The following is a 26,611-nucleotide window of genomic DNA, read 5'->3' as shown; positions in this document are numbered from 1 at the left end:
TTTGTTTGACAAACTATTGGTCAGACTTGAGTTAGGGTGTTTGTTTGACACAATATTGGTGAGACTTGTGTTAGGGTGTTTTCTTCACGTTTACAATGAGTGAGTTGACTTGTGTTTGTTTGACACAATATTGGTCAGACTTGTGTTAGGTGTTTGCTTGACACAATTTGCTTGTTAGGGTGTTTGTTTGACTACAATAGTGGCCAGACTTGTGTTAGGGTGTTTGACTTGACACACTATCAGACTTGTGTTAGGGTGGTCAGACTTGAGGGTGTTGTTTTTGACACAATAGTGGTCAGACTTGTGTTAGGGTGTTTGCTTGACACAATAGTGGTCAGACTTGTGTTAGGGTGTTTGCTTGACACAATAGTGGCCAGACTTGTGTTAGGGTGTTTGCTTGACACAATAGTGGCCAGACTAGTGTTAGGGTGTTTGTTTGACACAATATTGGTCAGACTTGTGTTAGGGTGTTTGCTTGACACAGTGGTCAGTGTTAGGGAGACTTGTAGTTGTGTTAGGTGTTTGTTTGACACAATAGTGGTCAGACTTGTGTTAGGGTGTTTGCTTGACACACAATAGTGGTCAGACTTGTGTTAGGGTGTTTGCTTGACACAATACTACTTGTGGCCAGACTTGACAGTTAGTGGTCAGTGTTTTGTTTGTTTGACACAATATTGGTGAGACTTGTGTTAGGGTGTTTGCTTGACACAATAGTGGACAGACTTGTGTTAGGGTGTTTGCTTGACACAATAGTGGTCAGAGACTTGTGTTAGGGCATTTGTGACTTTGACACAATAGTGGTCAGACTTGTGTTAGGGTGTTTGTTTTGACACAATGAGTTAGGGTCAGACTTGTGTTAGGGTGTGCTTGACTTGACACAATAGTGGCCAGACTTGTGTTAGGGTGGTGTTTGCTTGACACAGCTGTGGTGAGACTTGTGTGTTGGGGGTGTTTGTTTTTGACACAATAGTGGTAAGACTTGTGTTAGGGTGTTTGCTTGCTTAACACAATAATGGTTAGACTTGTGTCAGGGTGTTTGTTTGACAAACTATTGGTCAGACTTGAGTTAGGGTGTTTGTTTGACACAATATTGGTGAGACTTGTGTTAGGGTGTTTTTCTTCACACAATAGTGACTTGACTTGTTTGCTTGACACAATATTGGTCAGACTTGTGTTAGGGTATTTGCTTGACACAATAGTGGCCAGACACGTGTTAGGGTGTTTGCTTGACACACTTTTGGTCAGACTTGTGTTAGGGTGTTTGCTTGAAGCAATAGTGACTTGACTTGTTATTTTGACACAATAGTGGTCAGACTTGTGTTAGGGTGTTTGCTTGACACAATAGTGGCCAGACTAGTGTTAGGGTGTTTGCTGCACACAATAGTGGCCAGACTAGTGTTAGGGTGTTTGTTTGACACACTATTGGTCAGACTTGTGTTAGGATGTTTGCTTGACACTATAGTGGCCAGACTTGTGTTAGGATGTTTGTTTTACACACTATTGGTCAGACTTGTGTTAGGGTGTTTGCTTGACACAATAGTTACTTGAATTGTTATTTTGAGACACTATTGGTCAGACTTGAGTTAGGGTGTTTGTTTGACACAATATTGGTGAGACTTGTGTTAGGGTGTTTGCTTGACACTATAGTAGACAGACTTTTGTTAGGGTGTTTGCTTGACACTATAGTGGCCAGACTTGTGTTAGGGTGTTTGCTTTAAGCAATAGTGACTTGACTTGTTATTTTGACACAATGTAGGTCAGACTTGTGTTAGGGAGTTTGATTGACACAATAAGTGGTGAGACTTGTGTTAGGGTGTTTGTTTGACACAGTAGTGGTGAGACTTGTGTTAGGGGTGTTTGACAAACTTGACAATAATAGTGACTTGACTTGTTTGCTTGAGACAATAGTGGTAAGACTTGTGTTAGGGTGTTTTTTTGCTTGACACAATAGTGGATTTAGACTTGTGTCAGGGTGTTTGCTTGACAAACTATTGGTCAGACTTGTGTTAGGTTTGTGTTTGACTTGACACTATAGTGGCCAGACTTGTGTTAGGGTGTTTGCTTGACACAATAGTGACTTGACTTGTTATTTTGACACAATAGTGGTCAGACTTGTGTTAGGGTGTTTGCTTGACACAATAGTGGCCAGACTAGTGTTAGGGTGTTTGCTGCACACAATAGTGGCCAGACTAGTGTTAGGGTGTTTGTTTGACACACTATTGGTCAGACTTGTGTTAGGGTGTTTGCTTGAAGCAATAGTGACTTCATTTGTTATTTTGACACAATGTAGGTCAGACTTGTGTTAGGGAGTTTGCTTGACACAATAGTGGTGAGACTTGTGTTAGGGTGTTTGTTTGACACAGTAGTGGTGAGACTTGTGTTGGGGTGTTTGCTTGACGCAATAGTGACTTGACTTGTTTGCTTGAGACAATAGTGGTAAGACTTGTGTTAGGGTGTTTGCTTAACACAATAGTGGTTAAACTTGTGTCAGGGTGTTTGTTTGACAAACTATTGGTCAGACTTGAGTTAGGATGTTTGTTTGACACAATATTGGTGAGACTTGTGTTAGGGTGTTTTCTTGACACTATAGTGGCCAGACTTGTGTTAGGGTGTTTGCTTGACACTATAGTGGCCAGACTTGTGTTAGGATGTTTGTTTTACACATTATTGGTCAGACTTGTGTTAGGGTGTTTACTTGAAGCATTAGTGACTTGACTTGTTATTTTGACACAATGTAGGTCAGACTTGTGTTAGGGTGTTTGCTTAACACAATAGTGGTTAAACTTGTGTCAGGGTGTTTGTTTGACAAACTATTGGTCAGACTTGAGTTAGGATGTTTGTTTGACACAATATTGGTGAGACTTGTGTTAGGGTGTTTTCTTGACACTATAGTGGCCAGACTTGTGTTAGGGTGTTTGCTTGACACTATAGTGGCCAGACTTGTGTTAGGATGTTTGTTTTACACATTATTGGTCAGACTTGTGTTAGGGTGTTTGCTTGAAGCATTAGTGACTTGACTTGTTATTTTGACACAATGTAGGTCAGACTTGTGTTAGGGAGTTTGCTTGACACAATAGTGGTGAGACTTGTGTTAGGGTGTTTGTTTGACACAGCTGTGGTGAGACTTGTGTTGGGGTGTTTGTTTGACACAATAGTGGTAAGACTTGTGTTAGGGTGTTTGCTTAACACAATAATGGTTAGACTTGTGTCAGGGTGTTTGTTTGACAAACTATTGGTCAGACTTGAGTTAGGGTGTTTGTTTGACACAATATTGGTGAGACTTGTGTTAGGGTGTTTTCTTCACACAATAGTGACTTGACTTGTTTGCTTGACACAATATTGGTCAGACTTGTGTTAGGGTATTTGCTTGACACAATAGTGGCCAGACACGTGTTAGGGTGTTTGCTTGACACACTTTTGGTCAGACTTGTGTTAGGGTGTTTGCTTGAAGCAATAGTGACTTGACTTGTTATTTTGACACAATAGTGGTCAGACTTGTGTTAGGGTGTTTGCTTGACACAATAGTGGCCAGACTAGTGTTAGGGTGTTTGCTGCACACAATAGTGGCCAGACTAGTGTTAGGGTGTTTGTTTGACACACTATTGGTCAGAGTTGTGTTAGGATGTTTGCTTGACACTATAGTGGCCAGACTTGTGTTAGGATGTTTGTTTTACACACTATTGGTCAGACTTGTGTTAGGGTGTTTGCTTGACACAATAGTTACTTGAATTGTTATTTTGAGACACTATTGGTCAGACTTGAGTTAGGGTGTTTGTTTGACACAATATTGGTGAGACTTGTGTTAGGGTGTTTGCTTGACACTATAGTAGACAGACTTTTGTTAGGGTGTTTGCTTGACACTATAGTGGCCAGACTTGTGTTAGGGTGTTTGCTTTAAGCAATAGTGACTTGACTTGTTATTTTGACACAATGTAGGTCAGACTTGTGTTAGGGAGTTTGATTGACACAATAGTGGTGAGACTTGTGTTAGGGTGTTTGTTTGACACAGTAGTGGTGAGACTTGTGTTGCGGTGTTTGCTTGACGCAATAGTGACTTGACTTGTTTGCTTGAGACAATAGTGGTAAGACTTGTGTTAGGGTGTTTGCTTAACACAATAGTGGTTAGACTTGTGTCAGGGTGTTTGTTTGACAAACTATTGGTCAGACTTGAGTTAGGGTGTTTGTTTGACTCAGTATTGGTGAGACTTGTGTTAGGGTGTTTGCTTGACACTATAGTGGCCAGACTTGTGTTAGGGTGTTTGCTTGACACTATAGTGGCCAGACTTGTGTTAGGATGTTTGTTTTACACACTATTGGTCAGACTTGTGTTAGGGTGTTTGCTTGACACAATAGTGACTTGAATTGTTATTTAGACACACTATTGGTCAGACTTGAGTTAGGGTGTTTGTTTGACACAATATTGGTGAAACTTGTGTTAGGGTGTTTGCTTGACACTATAGTGGCCAGACTTGTGTTAGGGTGTTTGCTTGACACAATAGTGGCAAGACTTGTGTTAGGGTGTTTGTTTGACACACTATTGGTCAGACTTGTGTTATGGTGTTTGCTTGACACAATAGTGATTTCACTTGTTATTTTGACACAATAGTGGTCAGACTTGTGTTAGGGTGTTTGCTTGACACAATAGTGGTCAGACTTGTGTTAGTGTGTTTGCTTGACACAGTAGTGGCCAGACTTCTGTTAGGGTGTTTGCTTGACACAATAGTGGTCAGACTTGTGTTAGGGTGTTTGCTTGACACTATAGTGGCCAGACTTGTGTTAGGATGTTTGTTTTACACACTATTGGTCAGACTTGTGTTAGGGTGTTTGCATGACACAATAGTGGTCAGACTTTTGTTAGGGTGTTTGATTGACACAGTATTTTTGAGGCTTGTGTTAGGGTGTTTTCTTGACACAATAGTTACTTGACTTATTTGCTTGACACAATAGTGGTCAGACTTGTGTTAGGGTGTTTGCTTGACACAAGTGTGGTCAGACTTGTGTTAGGATGTTTGCTTGACACAATAGTTTTCAGACTTGTGTTAGGGTGTTTGCTTGAGACAATGGAGGCCAGACTTGTGTTCGGGTGTTTGCTTGAGACAATAGTGACTTGACCCTAATATGTAATATGTATGCTTGTATTTTAACCCATGAATGAAATTGAACTGATGATAATACTATTGTTACAGAGTGTCTGCTGATATGAAGTGATATCACCCGATCACCTGATTCCACAGAAATAAACGAGTTCACCTCACACCCGCAGCCTTTATTCTCTTCTCACTGATACAGAGGGTAAATCCAAGGCCGCAACATTAGGGTGTTTGCTTGACACAATAGTGGTCAGACTTGTGTTAGGGTGTTTGCTTGACACAATAGTTCCCAGACTTGTGTTAGGGTGTTTGCTTGACACAGTAGTGGTCAGACTTGTGTTAGGGTGTTTGTTTGACACAGTATTGGTGAGACTTGTGTTAGGGTGTTTTCTTGAAACAATAGTGACTTGACTTGTTTGCTTGACCCAATAGTGGTCAGACTTGTGTTAGGGTGTTTGCTTGACACAAGTGTGGTCAGACTTGTGTTAGGATGTTTGCTTGACACAATAGTGGTCAGACTTGTGTTAGGGTGTTTGCTTGAGACAATAGTGGCGAGATTTGTTTGTTTGGGTGTTTGCTTGACACAATAGTGGCCAGACCTTTTATGGTGTTTGCTTGACATATTAGTGGCCAGACTTGTGTTAGGGTGTTTGCTTGACACAATAGTGGCCAGACTTGTGTTAGGGTGTTTGTTTGACACAGTAGTGGTCAGACTTGTGTTAGGGTGTTTGCTTGACACAATAGTGGCCAGACCTGTGTTAGGGTATTTGCATGACACAATAGTGAGTTCACTTGTTATTTGATACAATAGTGGTTAGACTTGTGTTAGGGTGTTTGCTTGACACAATAGTGGCCAGACTTGTAGTAGGGTGTTTGCTTGACACAATAGTGGCCAGACTTGTGTTAGGGTGTTTGCTTGACACAATAGTGGTCAGACTTGTGTTAGGGTGTTTGCTTGACGCAATAGTGACTTGACTTGTTTGCTTGACACAATAGTGTTCAGACTTGTGTGAGGGTGTTTGCTTGACTCAATAGTGACTTGACTTGTTATTTTGACACAATAGTGGTCAGACTTGTGTTAGGGTGTTTGCTTGACACAATAGTGGCCAGACCTGTTAGGGTGTTTGCTTGACACAATAGTGGCCAGGCTTGTGTTAGGGTGTTTGCTTGACACAATAGTGGCCAGACTTGTGTTAAGGTGTTTGTTTGACACAGTAGGGGTGAGACTTGTTAGGGTATTTGCTTGACACAATAGTGGTCAGAGTTGTGTTAGGGTATTTGCTTGACACAATAGTGGTCAGAGTTGTGTTAGGGTGTTTGCTTGACACAATGGTTGTCAGATTTGTGTTAGGGTCTTTGCTTGACACAATAGTGGCCAGACTTGTGTTAGGGTGTTTGCTTGACACATTAGTGTCCAAAAGCACTTATGCACACACAATAAAGATATGTGTTTCAATTGGTCTTCAGCAACCCAATTGATGGTCATTCTTGCTGAATTGATAATGATGCCTGCTCCAGACTTGATTACTTCCAGACTGCTGTCATGTAGCAGGAAATTGGGGGCAACCATATATTGTTTATAGGGCTGTGTATTGACAAATAAATTGCATTGCAATATATTGCGATTGAGGTACCTGTAATGTGCTATATTGGAAACTTCAGTGCTTGACAGTGACACTAATTGTGCATGTCAGTAGTTTTTTCTACATTATATAAGTCCCTAAACATATTTGTTACGGTTCTGATAACAGCAGTCTCAAAATTAGGTTGCATAGTCATTGATTTTTTTCCCTTTTTATACAATTCATATTACAGTAAGCTGTTTTGTCATTGAATAACGAAGGAAAGCATTTGTTGTGGATGAAAGTCTGTGTAGATTTTAATTAAAACCATAAAGATAATCATAAAAAGTTCATTTATGTTCTTTACCCAATATACCAGTTCTCAGAAAAAACTATTGCAATACATATCTTTTGAAAAGTGTATTGCGATATACTGGTAATACCGTGCAGTCCAAATTGTTTATGAAATGACTTTGCCTTTTCATTGACCATTACATTATTAGGATAAGTGGTTGCAGAATATGAGTGTTAACTTGCCCCTGAACTCCCGTGTGACATTACTCATTTTGTGTGTGACAGGAATACTATTCACATGGACTACAACCTTTGAATATATCTATTTCAACTTTACAATTATGTTTCTAATTTGGTATATATACCAACTTTACAGTTTCCTATGAATCATGTGTTTACCCTGAATCTTGGTTGAATTAGCTCAATCAAATAGATGCAGTTATCCTCAGCAAGTAGAAACTCTTGCTTCTCCTTCGAACAATTGGTTAAAAAAGCACTGATGCTTATCATCAGGCTCGTGTAGACTCACAAGCATCATTACTGGGAGACAGTATGTTTCGTAGTGAGGATATTGGGTATTGTTGAGTAGGATATGTAGTGATCCCCAAGAAGTCAGGGATATAAAAATATCAGGTGATTACAAAAATATAAGAAGTATCTATTGATGGTAATAAGAAGTATGTATTGATGGTAATGTGTGGATACGAAAAGAAAGGGACAAATTGGATCATAAGAATCAACAGAACATCTTGTCAGTGAGTTGGGTGCAAACAGCACATTATTAACCTTTAATGACAATGACAAAACCAGTCTTGATTATCTGTCAAAATGGGACCCCCCGGCTGCCTACTGCATTTTGTCGATGTTTTGCTAATGGAGGAAGCCAATTACGATAGGTGCACACAGTGACAAAATGTGAACCAGCATGGCGTGCTAACAGCACAACTAGGACACCATAATATTGGCTCCTTCGTGGATATTGTACATTTGCGTTCTGGCAGTCTCAGTGATCCCACCCCATATCATTATTGAGCCATCAAAAATATGTAATGTTGCCTTACGGTGATGTTTGCTTGATCTCCTGTGACCCCTACACCTATGCAGAAAGTTTTCATATTGCCTCATCTGAAAATATCACACGAGACTATCAATGATATCACAATGCTGTTCCCTGTTCGCTGGAATGCATCGCTTTGTTGAAGGTTGTACAAACATTTCTGCCGATCTAAGCGGTAACTTGAACGTCAGAGAACTGCTATTTGTTTAGGCTTGATTTCTTAAAGTCTGGTTTTTCATTAATTGATCCTGATCTTCTATTGCATACTTTGGGCACCCTGTGTGGAGCAGATCATTAAAATGTTGGGTGTGCAGAAACCTGTTCCAAAATTTGCAAATCAGATGCTGAGACACATAGATCAAAACACCCCTATGTACAGTATGTTCCATTTACATCAATCAGCTTGATGTGCTCGGCAAATCCAAAGTGATGACATTTACCATTTTGTGAAACCCACAAGCATGGTATGGGACTCATTGCTCAGTCAAGACTTCCACTGAACAGTAAACATGAAGAATAACTCCCTATTCATGTGCATGAAGGAGCTGCATGGTTCACATGAAACAGTTTGGGTTTTTGGGTGTTAGGCTTTGGTTCTGAAAACACTTTCATGATGATGTTTTTTTTATTATCAATCAGAGCATTTATGGTTCATGGTGCTCTATTTTTGGAAGAGTATATAAAAGTGTAATGGTTAAAGAATGTTTCAAGGGTCAGGTGTGCGAGAGGAAGCATGTGTCCTCCCCAGGGAGTTGTCCACAGATCTGGTATTTGTTCAGAAGTAAATGCACACATGTGACACAAGAATACATCTGAAAATACTTTTATTTGCTACAGTGTGTGAACTTTATTTTCCAATTAAAGAAAAGAAAATGTCTGAAAACCAAAATATAACTATTTACAAAAAGTAACAAAGTCAACCACCTTAAGTGATGATAAACGATCTTGTTTCCGCAGTCTCTTGTTCATAGTACAACTACACATCTCTGTCCGCACCAGGTAATAGTCAGGCAGAAAACTACAAACTGTGGAATAACATGTTGGGTCTGAATCTGGTGTTGTGTTTAGTGTATTGGACACCTCACTGCCACAGCACTCAACTAAACAACAGCAACACTAAAGAAGTATTGACAGTATTTTGTGTTGTCTGTTTACTGCTTAACTGTGGCCTGGTCAGGACATGAACACCACTAGGAAGACGTCTTTGGTTCGCCTGCTCACATGTGTGAGATAGAGCAATGAGTTGTGAATTGACATGTGTAATGATTTCATGAAATAATTCACTGGAGGGTAGGATTGGAGATCACGATACAGCCTGGCTGTTAGAGCACCAAGAGAGGGCTGCGGTGGCCGGCCACTAGCCTAACGCAAGCCTGCGACAGAAGCCCACCTGTAGGAGAGGGGCTCTTAATCCACACCCGGTGGTCACTGAGGAATAACATGTCTTAAGGCATGTCTCAACCAAAAGGTTAATTAAAAAGACAATGTGGTTATTGAACATGAGGACCACTAGGACATTGGTGAAGCCATGATATTGCACATGTGCCCTCTGTTAGAGATGGCCTCAGAAGAGTGGCAGATTCTACATTAGTAATGAGCAATACACAAATTGCACTAACATACAAACATTGCAAAAAAAAAGCCAAAGACTGTTTGAATGTTTACTGGGGTTAGTTGTGACCACTGGCTTCATATTACTTTGGAGACAGAGCCCCTCTCTACTGACTGCTCTTATGTCCTCCCCCATATTCCCTATGTTAAGTCATGCACAAACCTATGTAGGAATCTTTGTACCAACAGGCGTACACCACCCAGTGACAGACCATCTACTCATTTCACCATGGTGGTGATTATATTCTGAGATCAAGAAAGGAATACTGCGCTAGAACCCAGGCCAACTCGGGGGGCCTATTGTCTATCTTTGGACATTTTACACCAAAAATGTGAAAACTGAAACATTTTACCATACATATTAGGTTCAGAAGTAGTAAAAATACATAAAAAGGACAAAAATGTAAAGGTTTGTGATAGGATCGCATGTCAGTTAATAAAAGGTTAAGACATTACACAGGCAAAATGAGAACCGTAGCTCAATAGAGACCCCAAGTTATCAGGAGCACCTCATCCTGGATTTCTAACACGAACATTGCAAATGCCCTTTCAAAAGTTTAGAGACCAACTCCTAGTCTTGATAATATGCTGTAATTGTGTGAATACATTAGAGACAATGCACGGAAGCTTAAAAGATGACATTTCTTCAATCTAAATTCTGGCACAAATTATAAGCAGGCCAATGCAGCAAGCATCTGTCCTTAGAGGGCATGATACTGACTGAAAATACCACTGAAGTACTGGAGATAATGACAGTGGAAACAAACAGGCTATGTCTATTTTGACAAAAGGTCATCTTTGTTCCAGCTGTTAGCAGATAATCGGAAAATCCTATGGTTTGAAGAAAGGTTGTCGGACAAAGGATGTTAGGCTGGCTCTAGCAGATATTCTAACAGGGCAAGATGGCAGCAAGCAAGCTTACACAGGAATTTTGCCAGCAGCTGATACTCTACTCAGATGCTCAATGCTCTGGAATGTAAGTGATTGCGCAAATTTGGATCCAGTTGTAGCGTAATCCTGAATTATAATGCCATCCCTGTGACCAAGAGCTGTGCAGGTATGTTATGTTGACAATGTGCAGTGATGACAGCCATCTAAATGTTAATGTGTACAACAATCCATCCCAATCCCTGGCTGGTTCTTTGCTATATCGGGGTTTTGAATTGTAGTACATTTTACTTGGGATTCAGATTAATAGTTTTTGGCAATTCAAATAAGTTCATTTAATTACATATTCAGGTGAATTAGTTTTAGGCATAAGTACTTCAGTTGTGAAATGAGTGTTGGGGACACTCCCATTCAGTGCAATTCTAGGTGGGCTCCAAAGACAGTTGGCCAATGTTAGGGCCTACCATGGTCAGTGAGCAAGGCTGGCAGGACACAGAGGAGGGAACTTCATCATCTGACTGACTCCACTTTTTGGGGATATTATACAGAACAGAACTATCAGGCACAATGCCTGTGATGTTGAGCGAGGGAGTCCATCCTTTGCACCCGGCCAGCCAGACTACACAAGAATCTGTGTTAAGCATGCATTAAGCAATAATCACACACACTAGGTTGGTTTCAGAATATATTTGTAATTTTAGTATTTATTTCAATCTGGCGAGAGTGTTTGACACGTACATAGAGCTATGCAGACAGATACTAGAGAAGCCAAGTTTTGGTACAATGTAGCGAGCAGGGTGCTACTGAAGAGTAGCAAGAAGCAAGGTAGCAGAACTAGTGGAAGGTAGGTAGTATCGATGAGCGAACAAACATACTCCTGCTTGTGACCCTGGTACAATCTGTGCAGAGATGTACCTCCATACCTGTACGGAGAGAGAGTTATGTCAGTAAGTCCATCCCCTTCAGAACCTAGGTAGCAAGCACACATACCAAGCAGTGTCAAACTACTATCTTTCAAGATGATATTTCTGTTTTAGTTGCTCTGCAAAGGCGCTTCATTCAAATTAGCTGATCCGGGCGAACTGTTTGACAGTTCTTGGCAAACTAGCTCACACAAAGCTTACAAGCATTGGTGAAGGAACATTTCCGCTGGAGGCCAAACAGATCCAAAATACCTTGAAAGTCGAACATTTTATGTCCTTGCGTCACTGGCATCCAAAAAAATAAACAAGTTCATTGTTAATAACAATTATTTAACAGAGTGGCCCTGTGTGTTTTACACCCAGAGCCCTTGTATTCAATAGGAATTCAAACAACAGAGAAATAACAAAAAGAAAGTCTACAATGTACATATGATATCATGTGTCTCCACGGTGATGATGAGACAATCAGACAACAGTACATGGGTACAAACAGTGGAACAAGCTCCCCGCCACTCACAGACTCCAGAACATGAAGAACTGTACACCATCTTGTCAAATGTGGTATTCACTCCAGTTTCATCACATAACCTTTGCTTTAACCACTTTGACAAGAAAAAGAGCACCACGATTTATTGGAATCCATACATGTACATCTAAATCATTTGAATAATGTCAAAATGGGACCACATTAAATATTTCGCTGGATCGTGGATCGGTGGAGTGCCCTCAGAGGGCCGTGGAGATGAATGACAGAACACTCGGCACACGATGTTGTTATATCACCATGGCAACACTGTATTTCATGACTTTTCTTATCTCAAAACTTAGTGTTGCCACAGCAACATATGGTTAGCTACTACAATGATGAACCGTACCCATGGAATTACATACATAGTAAAACTACAATGAACTGTATCCATGGTGATACGTACAGTACAACTACAATGATGATTGTATCCATGGTGATACATACAGAAAAACTACAATGAATTGTATCCATGTGATACATACAGATTACAACTACAATGATTTGTATCCATAGTGATACGATTGGGTACAACTACAAAATACATATGGTATCACAAATACTAGTATAACTGTTGGTACATTAGGATATTTTACCTATATGACACTGGATATCTAAAACTCAACACTGAAATACACTGCTCATAAAATGTCAGATGAAAATCAAAAAATATCAATTTCTGTACCCCTGGAAAGACATACCGTATATTACCGTCTATAAGCCGAATTTTGAGGACCATCAAAATATGTCTGTATAAGGAGGTCGTCTTATCTATGAGATACAATTTCACGGAAATACTTTTTAGCTCGCTAGTGCCCTGCCAGGACGATGTTACAGGTTACCGGTACATCTGCCAGGATGTTTGCCACGATTACAGCGTTTATGTTGTGAACGATGAATAAAATACATATTAACCTGTACGTTTTCATTATTTCAACATATTATTACATATTAGTCATTGTTGACATGTTATCGTCTAACTACAATATGTATGATATTTATCCCTTTTCTGTCAACTACACTTCATATCGATGCATGAGTAGACGCAATATGATTGTGAATATTTTTAATAATGTGGACGAAAGTTATAATTATTGGTAACAGCCAGTTGTCTGTGTTTGACGTGATTAGGACCCCATCGCAGAGGGGGGGGAGCGGCTTATGCACGAAACATACCATTTTGACACTGATTTTAAGGGTCAAGTTTGGGGGTCGGCTTATCTATGGGGTTGCCTTATAGACGGTAATATACGGTACTCTCCAAAATTAAAACATTTTAACTGTGTGTCCCTTTAAAAACTAATAACATAAAATTCACAAAACTACACACTCAGGTTTTAAAAATCTGGCTTTTGGATAGAAACAGAAAAAGACAAAAAAGTTTAATTGGAACTGCTGGAATCCGTTCCAAGCTGTAACACAGTGAGCCATGCCAGTCTCTTGGAGACTTGTGGCACATCACGTGGTCAGGGCACAGCAGCAGCAGCAGCAGCAGCCAACATTTCATGTTTAGTATTTCTCACAGAAACAAAGAGAATAATTTTTTTCTATAAAAAAACAACAACTTTTGAAGTTGATATGTATGTAATGTCCCTCCAAAAAGATCACCGTGTGAACACTGTTGCTAGAAATATGTACAAACTTTATCACCTCAGGTATATAAGGACACATGGAAGAGGTCATGACCTTCACTCATGTAAAAGTCATGGCCTTCACCTTCCAGACATCTTTGGAAAGTTCAATGGCATTGTACGTATACAGTTTACTGTAAACCATTTCATTTTCATACAGTTATAACTTAACAAAACCTAAATGTATTGTCTTGACATGAATCTATGCCACTATGTGCATATGGATCTGTACTTACTCAGGTTATAGGAAATATCCAAATGTTGGGCAGTTTTGTCTTGCAATAAATGTATGAAAATCAATCATGTACGCAAATCACATGGCTTACAGTAGTAAATTTGGTTTTGTTTTTGAAATATGTATTACAAAAAACAAACGACACTCAATAACAATTCTAAAAAATGTGATTATATTAGATACTTTAAGAGCACCCAGCACTAGTTCATTAATAAGGTGTGCTCTAACAGCATCTAACACTATACATGCACCTTTCTTAAGTTGACAGGGTTCTGGAAATGTAAATAACATACTACTATACCATCGTCATTGTGACGACAAACCAATAAACTACCACCAAGATATAGAACCAGTAACAGTAGGAGGAACGAAGTCCTTCCAATCACCTGGCTTGAACACAACAGTCCAAACCAGTGGATGCCAACCCTTAAGAGGGGCAGTCCAGTCTTATGGCACATGGAGACATTCAAATGACACAATTCTAAAATCTTGTCAATATGTAGGTAGGTGTACACCACCAGTTTACTAGAACCCAGCACAACACAAGTAAAACATTTTACATCACAATTTGCACTTAAAATCTAGTATCAAATTTTGTGTGAGCAGTACATTGAAGCAAGGTTTTCTTTTGATTGGTTTGCAACCTGTACCTGAAGGTGGGCATTGAGACTCAAGGAGAGAAACGAGACATCTAAAACAAAAAACTCTTAGAACTGAAAACCAGGTCTGAGAGATGCACCAGAGGTGTCTCCTTGGATCCCAGTGCTGGCCGACAGGCTGGACGCATCACCACCCTCCATCTACACAGCCTACACATCACTGCAGATTTGCCATTCATTTTGATTGAAATTCAACTTTGAATTATATGAACTTTTGGAAGGGTAAATCTTGATGATAACCTACAAGTGCTGTCCCTGTGATGCATCTAGCAAGTGCTGACCTACAGACACAGGTGCCAGCCTTAAGGTGTGGCCTGGATCAGGGTGTAATATTACCAGCAGGCAAGGGATGGTAAAGCTTGCCAGAAAGTCATCTACTTTAGCCTTCATAAGCAAAATATTTAAAAGACAGTATAAAGCAAGCTTTGATCATATAATTTCTCAGAAAGCTTTGTGCATCTGCGAACAAAGTTTTGATAAATATTTTCAAAAGCCATCTTCACACAACAATTGTGACAATGAAAAATTAATAAAATATCCTTGAACTAAAATTCAATAGTTAAACAAAAAATATTTCTAAAGTTTAGTGCTCATAAAATAAGTAGAGCATAACAACAATGGTTTTGAATGAAGAAAATCTGTGCTTTTCCATGTCTGACCACAACTGGACATAAGCTGGCTATCCTGTTTGGCCCGATCCAGGAGGATACAACACAGCATGGACATTGATCAGACCAACTGACTGGGCTGAAACACTAAGTAGAGACCATCATGCTTGAGACATTTTGCCCTTCTCATTTAAGTCCGAGCTAGCCCCTGGGTCAGACAGGCAGACCTATGAGGCTGGCAGAATTACGGGAATATGGTAATACTTGCACAGAGGGCGCTGGCACTTGCCGCGCACAGAATCGCGACAAACTGTCACATGGCCATCCATCACTTCAACGTATTCTGAAAAAAAAGTGAGAGCAGTGTTGTAAGAGTGCTACGTAGCTTTCAAACATACTTCCATAAATGCATTTTGCTTATAGTCTACATAAATTAAACATATACAAGACATGCTAGAATTTTGTCCCTTTGACTTACCCTCTAGAAGATGCACATACTTGCATTGCGGCCGGTCACACTGGCCGGACTTAAAATCTCGGCACACTGGGAGGGTGTCCCGCAACTGAAAGTGAAGAATAGGTGACATTGAGGACATATGCACCCATCTAGAGGGCCAGCACTCATATATCCTACACAGGAGGAATACATCTACTACCATCTCAATCAGCATAATTAGATTTAACAATAATTTACTGAACAGTATAAATTATACATCTGTTTAGATTTCATATCATTTACACATTTAAATAACGGCTAGGGGAAAAGCTAATGACAGAATCAAAGAGAACCAGTCTTCATGCATTAACAACATTTATCAGTGTTTGTATTTGCACAATGCAGAGGCTAAAGTGCCATGTGTGAGAATGGTGCCATGCTTTGTGGTGTGTATGGCCTGTATTGTACATTATGGAAGGATTCAGGCTGTTATAGTCATGTTACACCTTGTGACTTATCTAGTGTCAAGTAATGACAGAAAAGAATTCACCTTGACCCAAATACCATTATTAGTCAAGACTACATGTTATATATATATATATGAGAACAATATAATCATATTCTTTGTGTCTTTGTCAAATGTTCTGTACACAAGCATTTTGTTGAGATAAGCAAATTGGTGCTGCATGTCTGCTGGTAGATGGAAGCAGTGAGCTAGCTCTGCGAGGAACAGGATGCAAGAGCGGACTCACGTGTTACATCTGCTACTTGTTGTGATGTCAAATGCCCTGAATTTGGAACAAAGATTAAATGAATGTTCTCTTGTCAACTGAGAAAAGTCCTCCTACTATGAGCGATATGAAGCAACATAATGCAGCCGGGCACACTGACAAGCTCGGAGAGTTCGGGGCAAGCAGAGTGTCAGATTCCCTATGATACACAGGGGGAGACAGATGGACGGACACATCTTCAGTAAGGATGTAGATGGCTTGTTATTTTCCAACATAGTTGTCTAAATCTTGCATCAATGTACTTCTGCTTTGACAAAGGAACTGTTACTGTTCACAATAGCTAAATGATAGCTAAATAGCATGTGTGCATTAGTAGGATGGTGCATCACAACGATTGAGTATGTGTTAGTTTGTTAGTTTTGTACAGCTACCAAGGGGTTAGTCTAGCTGAGATAGCAGGATGTCTGCTGGATTGACAGTCGACAGCTACAGTTGGTGTTGGCAGAGTCCTTCTGTGCAGCTGTGCTGCAGCTGTGTGCATGTTGGTCCTGCTAAGATAGGCACTGTTGTGAGACAGCTGTGTGATGGTCCTACTGAGACAGCTGTGTGTGTGTTGGTCCTGCTGAGACAGCTGTGTGTGTGTGTTGGTCCTACTGAGACAGCAGTGTGTGTGTGTTGGTCCTACTAGCAGTGTGTGTGTTGGTCTACTGCTGTGTGTGTGTTGGTCCACTGTGACAGCTGTGTGTGTGTTGGTCCTACTGAGACAGCAGTGTGTGTGTTGGTCCTACTGAGACAGCTGCATGTGCATGTTGGTCCTGCTAAGATGAGACAGCTGTGTGTATGTGTGTGTGTGTCTTGGTCCTTCTGAGACAGCTGTGTGTGTGTTGGTCCTACTGAGACAGCAGTGTGTGTGTTGGTCCTACTGAGACAGCTGCATGTGCATGTTGGTCCTGCTAAGATAGCTGTGTGTGTGTGTTGGTCCTATTGAGACAGCTGTGTGTGTGTTGGTCCTACTGAGACAGCTGTGTGTTGGTCCTACTGAGACATCTGTGTGTGTCTGTGTTGGTCCTTCTGAGACAGCTGTGTGTGTATGTTGGTCCTGCTGAGACAGCATTGTGTCTTGGTCCTACTGAGACAGCTGTGTGTGTGTTGGTCCTACTGAGACAGCTGTGTGTTGGTCCTACTGAAACATCTGTGTGTGTCTGTGTTGGTCCTTCTGAGAAAGCTGTGTGTGTATGTTGGTCCTACTGAGACAGCTGTGTGTGTATGTTGGTCCCAAAGAGACAGCTGTGAGTGTGTGTTGGTCCTACTGAGACAGCTGTGTGTGTATGTTGGTCCTACTGAGACAGCTGTGAGTGTGTGTTGGTCCTACTGAAACAGCTGTGTGTGTATGTTGGTCCTACTGAGACAGCTGTGTGTCTGTTGGTCCTACTGAGACAGCTGTGTGTGTATGTTGGTCCTACTGAGACAGCTGTGTGTCTTGGTCCTACTGAGACATCTGTGTGTGTGTTAATCCTGCTGAACCATGTGTGTGTTTGTCCTGCTGAGACAGCCGTGTGTCTTGGTCCTACTGAGACATCTGTGTGTGTGTTAATCCTGCTGAACCATGTGTGTGTTTGTCCTACTGAAACAGCCGTGTGTCTTGGTCCTACTGAGACATCTGTGTGTGTGTTGGTCCTGCTGAGACATCTGTGACAGCTGTGTGTGTTGGTCCTAATGAGACAGCTGTGTGTGTATGTTGGTCCTGCTACGACATCTGTGTGTTGGTTCTACTGAGACATCTGTGTGTGTGTTGGTCCTGCTGAGACATCTGTGACAGCTGTGTGTATTGGTCCTACTGAGACAGCTGTGTGTGTATGTCGGTCCTGTTCAGACATCTGTGTGTGTTGGTCCTACTGAGACATCTGTGTGTGTGTGTTGGTCCTTCTCAGACATCTGTGTGTGTTGGTCCTACTGAGACAGCAGTGTGTCTTGGTCCTACTGAGACAGCTGTGTGTGTATTATGGTCCTACTGAGACAGCTGTGTATGTTGGTCCTACTGAGACAGCTGTGTGTGCATGTTGGTCCTAAAGAGACAGCTGTGTCTGTGTGTTGGTCCTACTGAGACAGCTGTGAGTGTGTGTTGGTCCTACTGAGACAGCTGTGTGTGTATGTTGGTCCTACTGAGACAGCTGTGTGTGTATGTTGGTCCTACTGAGACAGCTGTGTGTCTTGGTCCTACTGAGACATCTGTGTGTGTTGGTCCTACAGAGAAAGCTGTGTGTGTATGTTGGTCCTGCTAAGACATCTGTGTATGTTGGTCCTACAGAGAAAGCTGTGTGTGTATGTTGGTCCTGCTAAGACATCTGTGTGTGTTGGTCCTACTGAGACATCTGTGTGTCTTGGTCCTACTGAGACAGCTGTGTGTGTTGGTCCTACTGAGACATCTGTGTGTGTATGTTGGTCCTTCTAAGACATCTGTGTGTGTTGGTCCTACTGAGACAGCTGTGTGTGTTGGTCCTACTGAGACAGCTGCATGTGTATATTGGTCCTGCTAAGATAGCTGTGTTTGTATTTTGGTCCTGCTGAGACATCTGTGTGTGTGTGTGTTGGTCCTACTGAGACAGCTGTGTGTGTGTTGATCCTACTGAGACAACTGTGTGTTGGTCTTACTGAGACATCTGTGTGTGTGTGTTGGTCCTACTGAGACAGCTGTGTGTAGATCCTACTGATACAGCTGTGTGTTGGTCCTACTGAGACATCTGTTTGTGTGTGTTGGTCATACTGAGACAGCTGTGTGTTGATCCTACTGAGACAGCTGTGTGTTGGTCATACTGAGACAGCTGTGTGTTGGTCCTACTGAGACAGCTGTGTGTGTTGATCCTACTGAGACAGCTGTGTGTTGGTCCTACTGAGACATCTGTGTGTGTCTGTGTTGGTCCTTCTGAGACAGCTGTGAGTGTGTGTTGGTCCTACTGAGACAGCTGTGTGTGTATGTTGGTCCTACTGAGACAGCTGTGTGTCTTGGTCCTACTGAGACATCTGTGTGTCTTGGTCCTACTGAGACAGCTGTGTGTGTATGTTGGTCCTACTGAGACAGCTGTGTATGTTGGTCCTACTGAGACAGCTGTGTGTGTATGTTGGTCCTGCTGAGACATCTGTGTGTGTGTTGGTCAACTGAGACAGCTGTGTATGTTGATCCTACTGAGACAGCTGTGTGTTGGTCCTACTAAGACAGCTGTGTGTGTGTTGGTCCTACTGAGACAGCTGTGAGTGTGTGTTGGTCCTACTGAGACAGCTGTGTGTGTATGTTGGTCTTACTGAGACAGCTGTGTGTGTTGGTCCTACTGAGACATCTGTGTGTGTCTTGGTCTTACTGAGACATCTGTGTGTGTCTTGGTCCTGCTGAACCATCTTTGTGTTGGTCCTACTGAGACAGCTGTGTGTGTATGTTGGTCCTGCTAAGACATCTATGTGTGTTGGTCCTACTGAGACATCTCCGTGTGTGTTGGTCATTCCCAGACATCTGTGTGTCTTGGTCCTACTGAGACAGCTGCATGTGTATGTTGGTCCTTCTAAGACAGCTGTGTGTGTAATTTGGTCCTACTGAGACAGCTGTGTGTGTATGTTGGTCCTACTGAGACAGCTGTGTATGTTGGTTCTACTGAGACATATGTGTGTGTTGGTCCTGCTGAGACATATGTGTGTGTGTGTTGGTCCTGCTGAGACAGCTGTGTGTGTTGGTCCTACTGAGACAGCTGTGTGTGTGTTGGTCCTACTGAGACAGCTGTGTGTGTATGTTGGTCCTACTGAGACAGCTGTGTGTGTGTGTTGGTCTTACTGAGACAGCTGTGTGTGTGTTGGTCCTACTGAGTTGAGTTGAGTTGGGTTTTGCGTCACATCGGCATTATTCCAGCCATATAGTGACGAGAACAAGTTTGCATTAATAAACATTTTAAGTACATACTCGGAATGAGTTTTATTTCAAAAACATATACAGCTGTGTATGTGCATTGGTCCTACTGAGACAGCTGTGTGTGTGTAGTCTAGTTTAACACAGCTGTGAGTGTTAATCCTGCTGAACCATGTGTGTGTTTGTCCTACTGAGACAGCCGTGTGTCTTGGTCTTACTGAGACATCTGTGTGTGTGTTGGTCCTGCTGAGACATCTTTGTGTTGGTCCTACTGAGACAGCTGTGTGTGTATGTTGGTCCTGCTAAGACATCTATGTGTGTTGGTCCTACTGAGACATCTGCGTGTGTGTTGGTCATTCCCAGACATCTGTGTGTCTTGGTCCTACTGAGACAGCTGCATGTGTATGTTGGTCCTTCTAAGATAGCTGTGTGTGTATTTTGGTCCTACTGAGACAGCTGTGTGTGTATGTTGGTCCTACTGAGACAGCTGTGTATGTTGGTTCTACTGAGACAGCTGTGTATGTTGGTTCTACTGAGACAGCTGTGAGACATATGTGTGTGTTGGTCCTGCTGAGACATATGTGTGTGTGTGTGTGGTCCTGCTGAGACAGCTGTGTGAGTGTGTTGGTCCTACTGAGACAGCTGTGTGTGTGTTGGTCCTACTGAGTTGAGTTGAGTTGGGTTTTGCGTCACATCGGCATTATTCCAGCCATATAGTGACGAGAACAAGTTTGCATTAATAAACATTTTAAGTACATACTCGGAATGAGTTTTATTTCAAAAACATATACAGCTGTGTGTGCATTTACTGAGACAGCTGTGTGTGTGTTGGTCCTACTGAGACAGCTGTGTGTGTGTTGGTCCTACTGAGACAGCTGTGTGCGTATGTTGGTCCTACTGAGACAGCTGTGTGTGTATGTTGGTCCTACTGAGACAGCTGTGTGTGTATGTTGGTGAGACAGCTGTGTGTTGGTCCTACTGAGACAGCTGTGTGTGTATGTTGGTCCCTACTGAGACAGCTGTGTGTGTGTATGTTGGTCCTACTGAGAGACATGTGTGTGTGTTGGTCCTACTGAGACAGCTGTGTGTGTGTGTTGGTCCTACTGAGACAGCTGTGTGTGTGTTGGTCCCTACTGAGACAGCTGTGTGTGTGTTGGTCCTACTGAGACAGCTGTGTGTGTTGGTCCCTACTGAGACAGCTGTGTGTGTATGTTGGTCCTACTGAGACAGCTGTGAGTGTGTGTTGGTGTATGTTGGTCCCTACTGAGACAGTGTGTTGGTGTGTTGTTGGTCCCTACTGAGACAGCTGTGTGTGTGTTGGTCCTACTGAGAGTTGAGTTGAGTTGAGTGTTAATCCTTTGTGTCTTGGTCTTACACATCTGAGCATTATTCCTGAGACCTGTGTGCGATATGTTATAGTGACGAGAACAAGTTTGCATTAATAAACATTTTTAAGTGGCGAGAACAAGTTTGCATTAATAAACATTTTAAGTACATACTCGGAATGAGTTTTATTTCAAAAACATATACAGCTGTGTATGTGCATTGGTCCTACTGAGACAGCTGTGTGTGTGTAGTCTAGTTTAACACAGCTGTGAGTGTGTTTGTGTATCTTACACTTGAAAGCTTAATGCTATTCATGACAGGGTGAATGTCACAGATCTGGCACATTCCAGATAAGATTCTTCATGTTAGAACTGCTTGAAGTTTTAAGAACACTTTGATAGGTAATTATCTTAGACTAGTGCTAAATACAGATTTTCTGTGTACCTATGTTGTCAGTGCTGACAGCTGATGTCCCTGACACCTCTCTTCACTGTGACAAGACCTAACCCATGTCACAAGAAAAATACTCCTGTTTGTTTGTGTTGGAAACTGGTTGCAAATCTAAAGAGTTCAAACCATTACACAATTTCAGTTTTCACAATCAGCATAATGTTTCCTCTTTACATTATATAAGAGCATAATGTGCCAGTACTTTGCGACTCAGTAGTATTTCCAAGGAAAAAGATCTTTGTGCTTAACAACAAAGTAACCAAAACACAACTTTTTGTGTTTCTAGGAGAGTACAGGCACCCAGTAACTCTTTGAGGGAAGAAATCATAATGAGTTGACAGATTGTGTCGTCATACAAACTGTCCACTGCTATTGTTGGGTCAACTGGGGTCGAGGCCATCATGACAAATAATACCACTGTGGAGTGTAGTTACTCAGCTGCATTCAACAAGGTAGGATATGGACCAAGTTGACTAGATCTGCATACTTCAAGAACAGACAGATGTGTTCATATGACTGTATGAACAAAAGATATTTTTCAACATGTATGTTTCGGACAAAAAAGTATATGCCTCAAATGTCACTTTATAGGCATGAAAGATTGGAACCTCAATGCATTCAGTTATCACACACATGATGATCTGGGTACAAATCAGTGAAACATCATCAACTTCTGACTGTTACTATGTCCTAATGCCTTGTCAAACACCCTGAATATGTGAAGCTCTTTGACCAAAAGAATGATGAAATACTACATATATATTGAAGCAACACAGTATTGACATCCTGAAACAATTACTGCCATCACTTGATGTAAATTGTAAAACATTAACATCACAAATGTTCTTGATACCTGCTGCCCCCTGGTGTGTGTGTGTGTGCATGCGTGCGTGCTTTATTCCTACTGGTTAAAGTGTTGATTAGTGTTTGTAGCAGGTGATTAGATAGCTACCTGTTTATTGTCATCAAAGTACATGACACTAGCTGCATTAGAGGGGATTGGACAAGCAGGGGCCGCCACCACAGCCTCGGCTGGGGCAACAACCAGCGGATCTGTCAATCAAAGGTTGCCATGGCAACATAATGCAAATTGTGCAGGTGAAGCAGACACATGCAGAATGGCAAGAAGCACACAGGTTTGTGTAGTCAGCATGAAACAGAACAAAAATGATAAAATAACAAAATGGTGTTATGGTCTACGCATGCATCCTGATCACACCTGTCTCCAGAACATCAGTGTCTCTGTCCAAGAAGGGATTATAAACACTTGTAAGTTGTTCACAAGGGAGACTGCCATGGCTCAGACAGGTGTAATGAAGATGAAGACAGTGATTACAACTCAGTCAGGTCAACATGCCACATCAGTCTTGGACTAAGACTCTCACCAATATTCTAAATCTGTAGTAAGGAGGAATGGGTTTTTTAGAAGATCAAACTACAAATAATGTTTATTTATTAGCAATTACCGACAGCTTCAGTGATTAACAAACATGCACATACACCCAAAAATAATGTGACTTATGTCACATTTGTAGAAAATGTAGCCTAACAATGTTCGAAATGGTCACATGTATTGTCTATTTAGCATTTAAATGCAACACATGAACCGTCAGTTTAGAATAAGTTCTGTGGATGTGAGTGAGTGAGTGAGTGAGTTGGGTTTAACACCACTTGGAACGGTATTCCTGTCAGCCTGAGGAAAGCCTGAAGTGATTCCTGCCTTTGATATTTACCATTCATGAATGGTGCTGACAAACCTAGTGATAATCCTGCTGCAAACTGGGGGTTTGACCTCATAATGTTGGGGTTTTGGTGTGCATAACAGACGCAACTCCCCGTAGCCCCCCTCCCGTTGATATGACAACAAAACAGGTGGCAGAGTACTCCCTTGAAATAATAGTTCTAACCTCAGTCGGGGCAGTGGGGTAGCCTAGTGGATAAAGCGTTCGTTCGTCACGCCGAAGACCCGGTTTGATTCCCCACATGGGTACAATATGTGAAGCCTATTTCTGATGTCCTCCGCCGTGATATAGCTGGAATATTGCTAAAAGCGGCGTAAAACTAAACTCACTCACTCTAACCTCAGTCCATAGTAATAAATAAACAGTGTCAAATCAGACCACACGAAAAAGTAGTTCTCTTTTAAGAATACAGAAACGCAAGCATAATGAACTTAAAACCCTCTTGGCACTTTAAAATGCTACCACTGTCATAAAAAAAGCTGTCTGAAAGCCAATTAGGCGTAGAGTATCTATAACCCATTGAGTTGATCATGACCCAGAATCTCCTATACAGGAGACTTGAGTTCTCACTACTTGGCAGTAATGGACATTTGGGAAGAAATACTTCCATAAAATGTGTTCATAATTATGTGCACATGATGAGATTTCAGCCTGTGACTTTCCTTAAGTATGTTGTATGTCAGTTCTGGATGTCAGGTACACAACTCACTGGCAGCTGCCTCCAAGACTGATGTGGGCTCTTTTAGTCAATAAAATAAGCTACATTACATAAATACCAGTGAGCAAAATACAGGTAAAGTGGTTAAATAAAAATTATTCCATATCCCAAAAGCACTATAGTTCAACTATATTAGAAACAAATAATTGTTAGTGATAATTTGGTTTCTGTACACTGTCTCCACCGTCTGGTGCTTGCATGTTGAGAAAGGGGCCATCACTCAAGTAGCATTGAAATATGTATGTCCACCTTTCAGCCACAATATTCATAATTTTGAAAACTTTTATAACCATCGTCCAATGTATTGTGATCAAGTGTGTACTACATAGTGGACTATATGACATGAGTGAGACTTCCACTGTTTAGTTAGTTACATGGTAAATACCCAGTGAAGCAGGCTGGTGAAGCCTACAAACAGATCTGTGCAGGAGGGTAAGCACACGGTCTGAGGAGTCTTCTCATGCAAATCCTAACATGCAAGCATTCAGAAGTGTCAACAAAACCAGCAAGAATGAAACAAAATAGAATTTTTAGTGACTGATGCACATTGAAAAGGTCATGCTCCTGTAGCCACTACAACCAGGGTTATGGTGGTGGTTCCATTCAGAGAGGATATTGCTTCAGAATGAAAGGGGAGTGTGACAACATTGAATGCACCAACCCCTCTGCTCATATCATATATACACAGTAGTTCACCACTCAGAGCTTTTGCAGTTTCAATTGATTTAATACTGCAATATTCTGAACCATCGCTTGCATGTCTGGTACAGATCTGGGCCACATGTGCAGAGAAGCTGGCAGACTGATGCTGCCATGACTACTGTGTCTTGTCAAGCAGAGGCGGTGCATGCATTGGTAGCTATACCACACAGATATAAACAAAATACACCATACATTCCTACAGTACTAGCATGTAATTTGTGAGTTAGCCAAGATGGCGGTGGTGGCCAAGTGGTGAGAAAAAGTGGACTTACACTTGACTGGTATATATGGTTGTTGTCCTAGCTGCATAAGGGCGGCATGTTGATATGCTCCTATAGCACTAGGCTGGTACGTCATGGGAAATCCACTCTTAGCATCCGTCATCGCCATCCGTTTGTAAGGGGGCACAACTCCAGGGATGGCACCCTATGGGTGGCAGAGAGGACAAAAATGATTGGCCCAAAGCAAAGCAGGTGTGGGGAAATTATCATACACAAACATAAACAACAGACAGACAGCACATTATTTCTCTTGGAATGATTTGAAAGAATAGAAGAAGAAAGATCAAGTAACTCAACCGACAGATCAGACATAGTGTTAAAATTAGCATCTTCAATTGCTTTACAGAAAAAACTCTTGAGCATTTCTAAGATTAATATTAAAGAGCTTGAAGCATCTACAAGACCAGTAGACTGGGCTAAGTATCATCATTGAAGAACAGTCTAGACTAGGGGACTACTTGGGGGAAAACTAAGACAGCTGTATAAATCACATTCGCTTCAATACCAATACTCTACTTATAGACAGATAGAGAAATATCTTTACATTGATTGGCTATCAAATTGATGTTGCAGAATCACATGACCACGGATAGATTACAACCCCTGTCCCAATTTGATAGACAAGAGTTTCAAACTGGGTGTCCTCCAGTCAGAAGCTGCCATGCAGTAGCCTGCGTGTACTGTGATGCTTGTGAGAATACTGCCAGACAATTTGGATCACGAATGAAAGGAAAATGAAATTAATTCTACAGAAAGCAAGATATGTCACTTTGTGTGTCATGTGACTGTGCAAACAATCTCTTAAAGCTTTCTACAGCTACATGCAAAGCATGATGGGAAATAGTACCAGAACAAGATCGTCTGTAGGGTCACGAGGTCGCTTCTTGCCCGCGGTCAAGACCTCAACCACTTGCGGCTAATTAGTATGCAGAGCACATGATGGCAATTGGCCAATGAAATGGCGGCATGGCAGGGATGGCGGCACATGACAACAGCAAGCAGCAAGGCATGTTGGGTGATGAAAATAAAAAAGGCACCGTCGGTCAAGATTGATACCATGCATATAAATACTCAATGTTATCTTTACAAAAAGCTTTAGAGAGAGACATACATCATGCCTTTAATCCAGTAAAGGAAAAATCCTTCCCCATAATTTGAAATTAAAATATAGGTAAGTGTTTGGATAGATGCCAAGTGCTTGAGTTGTTATTATCAACAACGTGAGTAGAACCCTTAGAAGAAGACAGAG

At 41.5% G+C, this 26,611-nt stretch overlaps 1 protein-coding gene across 13 annotated transcripts in view; it reads right to left on the bottom strand.

Moving 5' to 3' along the window:
- Positions 1 to 15,285: 15,285 nt before the first annotated feature.
- Positions 15,286 to 26,611, bottom strand: part of LOC124291538 (muscleblind-like protein 2a) — a 238,834-nt gene continuing 227,508 nt past the window's right edge. For 11 of the 13 annotated variants that reach the window (XM_046728544.1, XM_046728545.1, XM_046728546.1 and 8 more), the window contains 5 exons: positions 26,210 to 26,278; positions 25,354 to 25,507; positions 16,273 to 16,308; positions 15,563 to 15,647; positions 15,286 to 15,427 (listed from right to left, as the gene is read on the bottom strand). In XM_046728544.1, the coding sequence (XP_046584500.1) occupies positions 15,613 to 15,647; positions 16,273 to 16,308; positions 25,354 to 25,507; positions 26,210 to 26,278 (294 nt within the window). In that variant the 3' untranslated portion in view covers positions 15,286 to 15,427; positions 15,563 to 15,612. The remainder of the gene's footprint in view (positions 15,428 to 15,562; positions 15,648 to 16,272; positions 16,309 to 25,353; positions 25,508 to 26,209; positions 26,279 to 26,611) is intronic. The other 2 variants (XM_046728551.1, XM_046728554.1) reach the window with 2 other exon arrangements.

The sequence above is a fragment of the Haliotis rubra genome, unplaced genomic scaffold, assembly GCF_003918875.1.
Source record: "Haliotis rubra isolate DU_JTF1 unplaced genomic scaffold, ASM391887v1 Scf495, whole genome shotgun sequence".
Taxonomy (NCBI): domain Eukaryota; kingdom Metazoa; phylum Mollusca; class Gastropoda; order Lepetellida; family Haliotidae; genus Haliotis; species Haliotis rubra.
The sequence above is the reverse complement of the archived record's forward strand: the minus strand, read 5'-3'. Positions and strand labels throughout refer to the sequence as shown.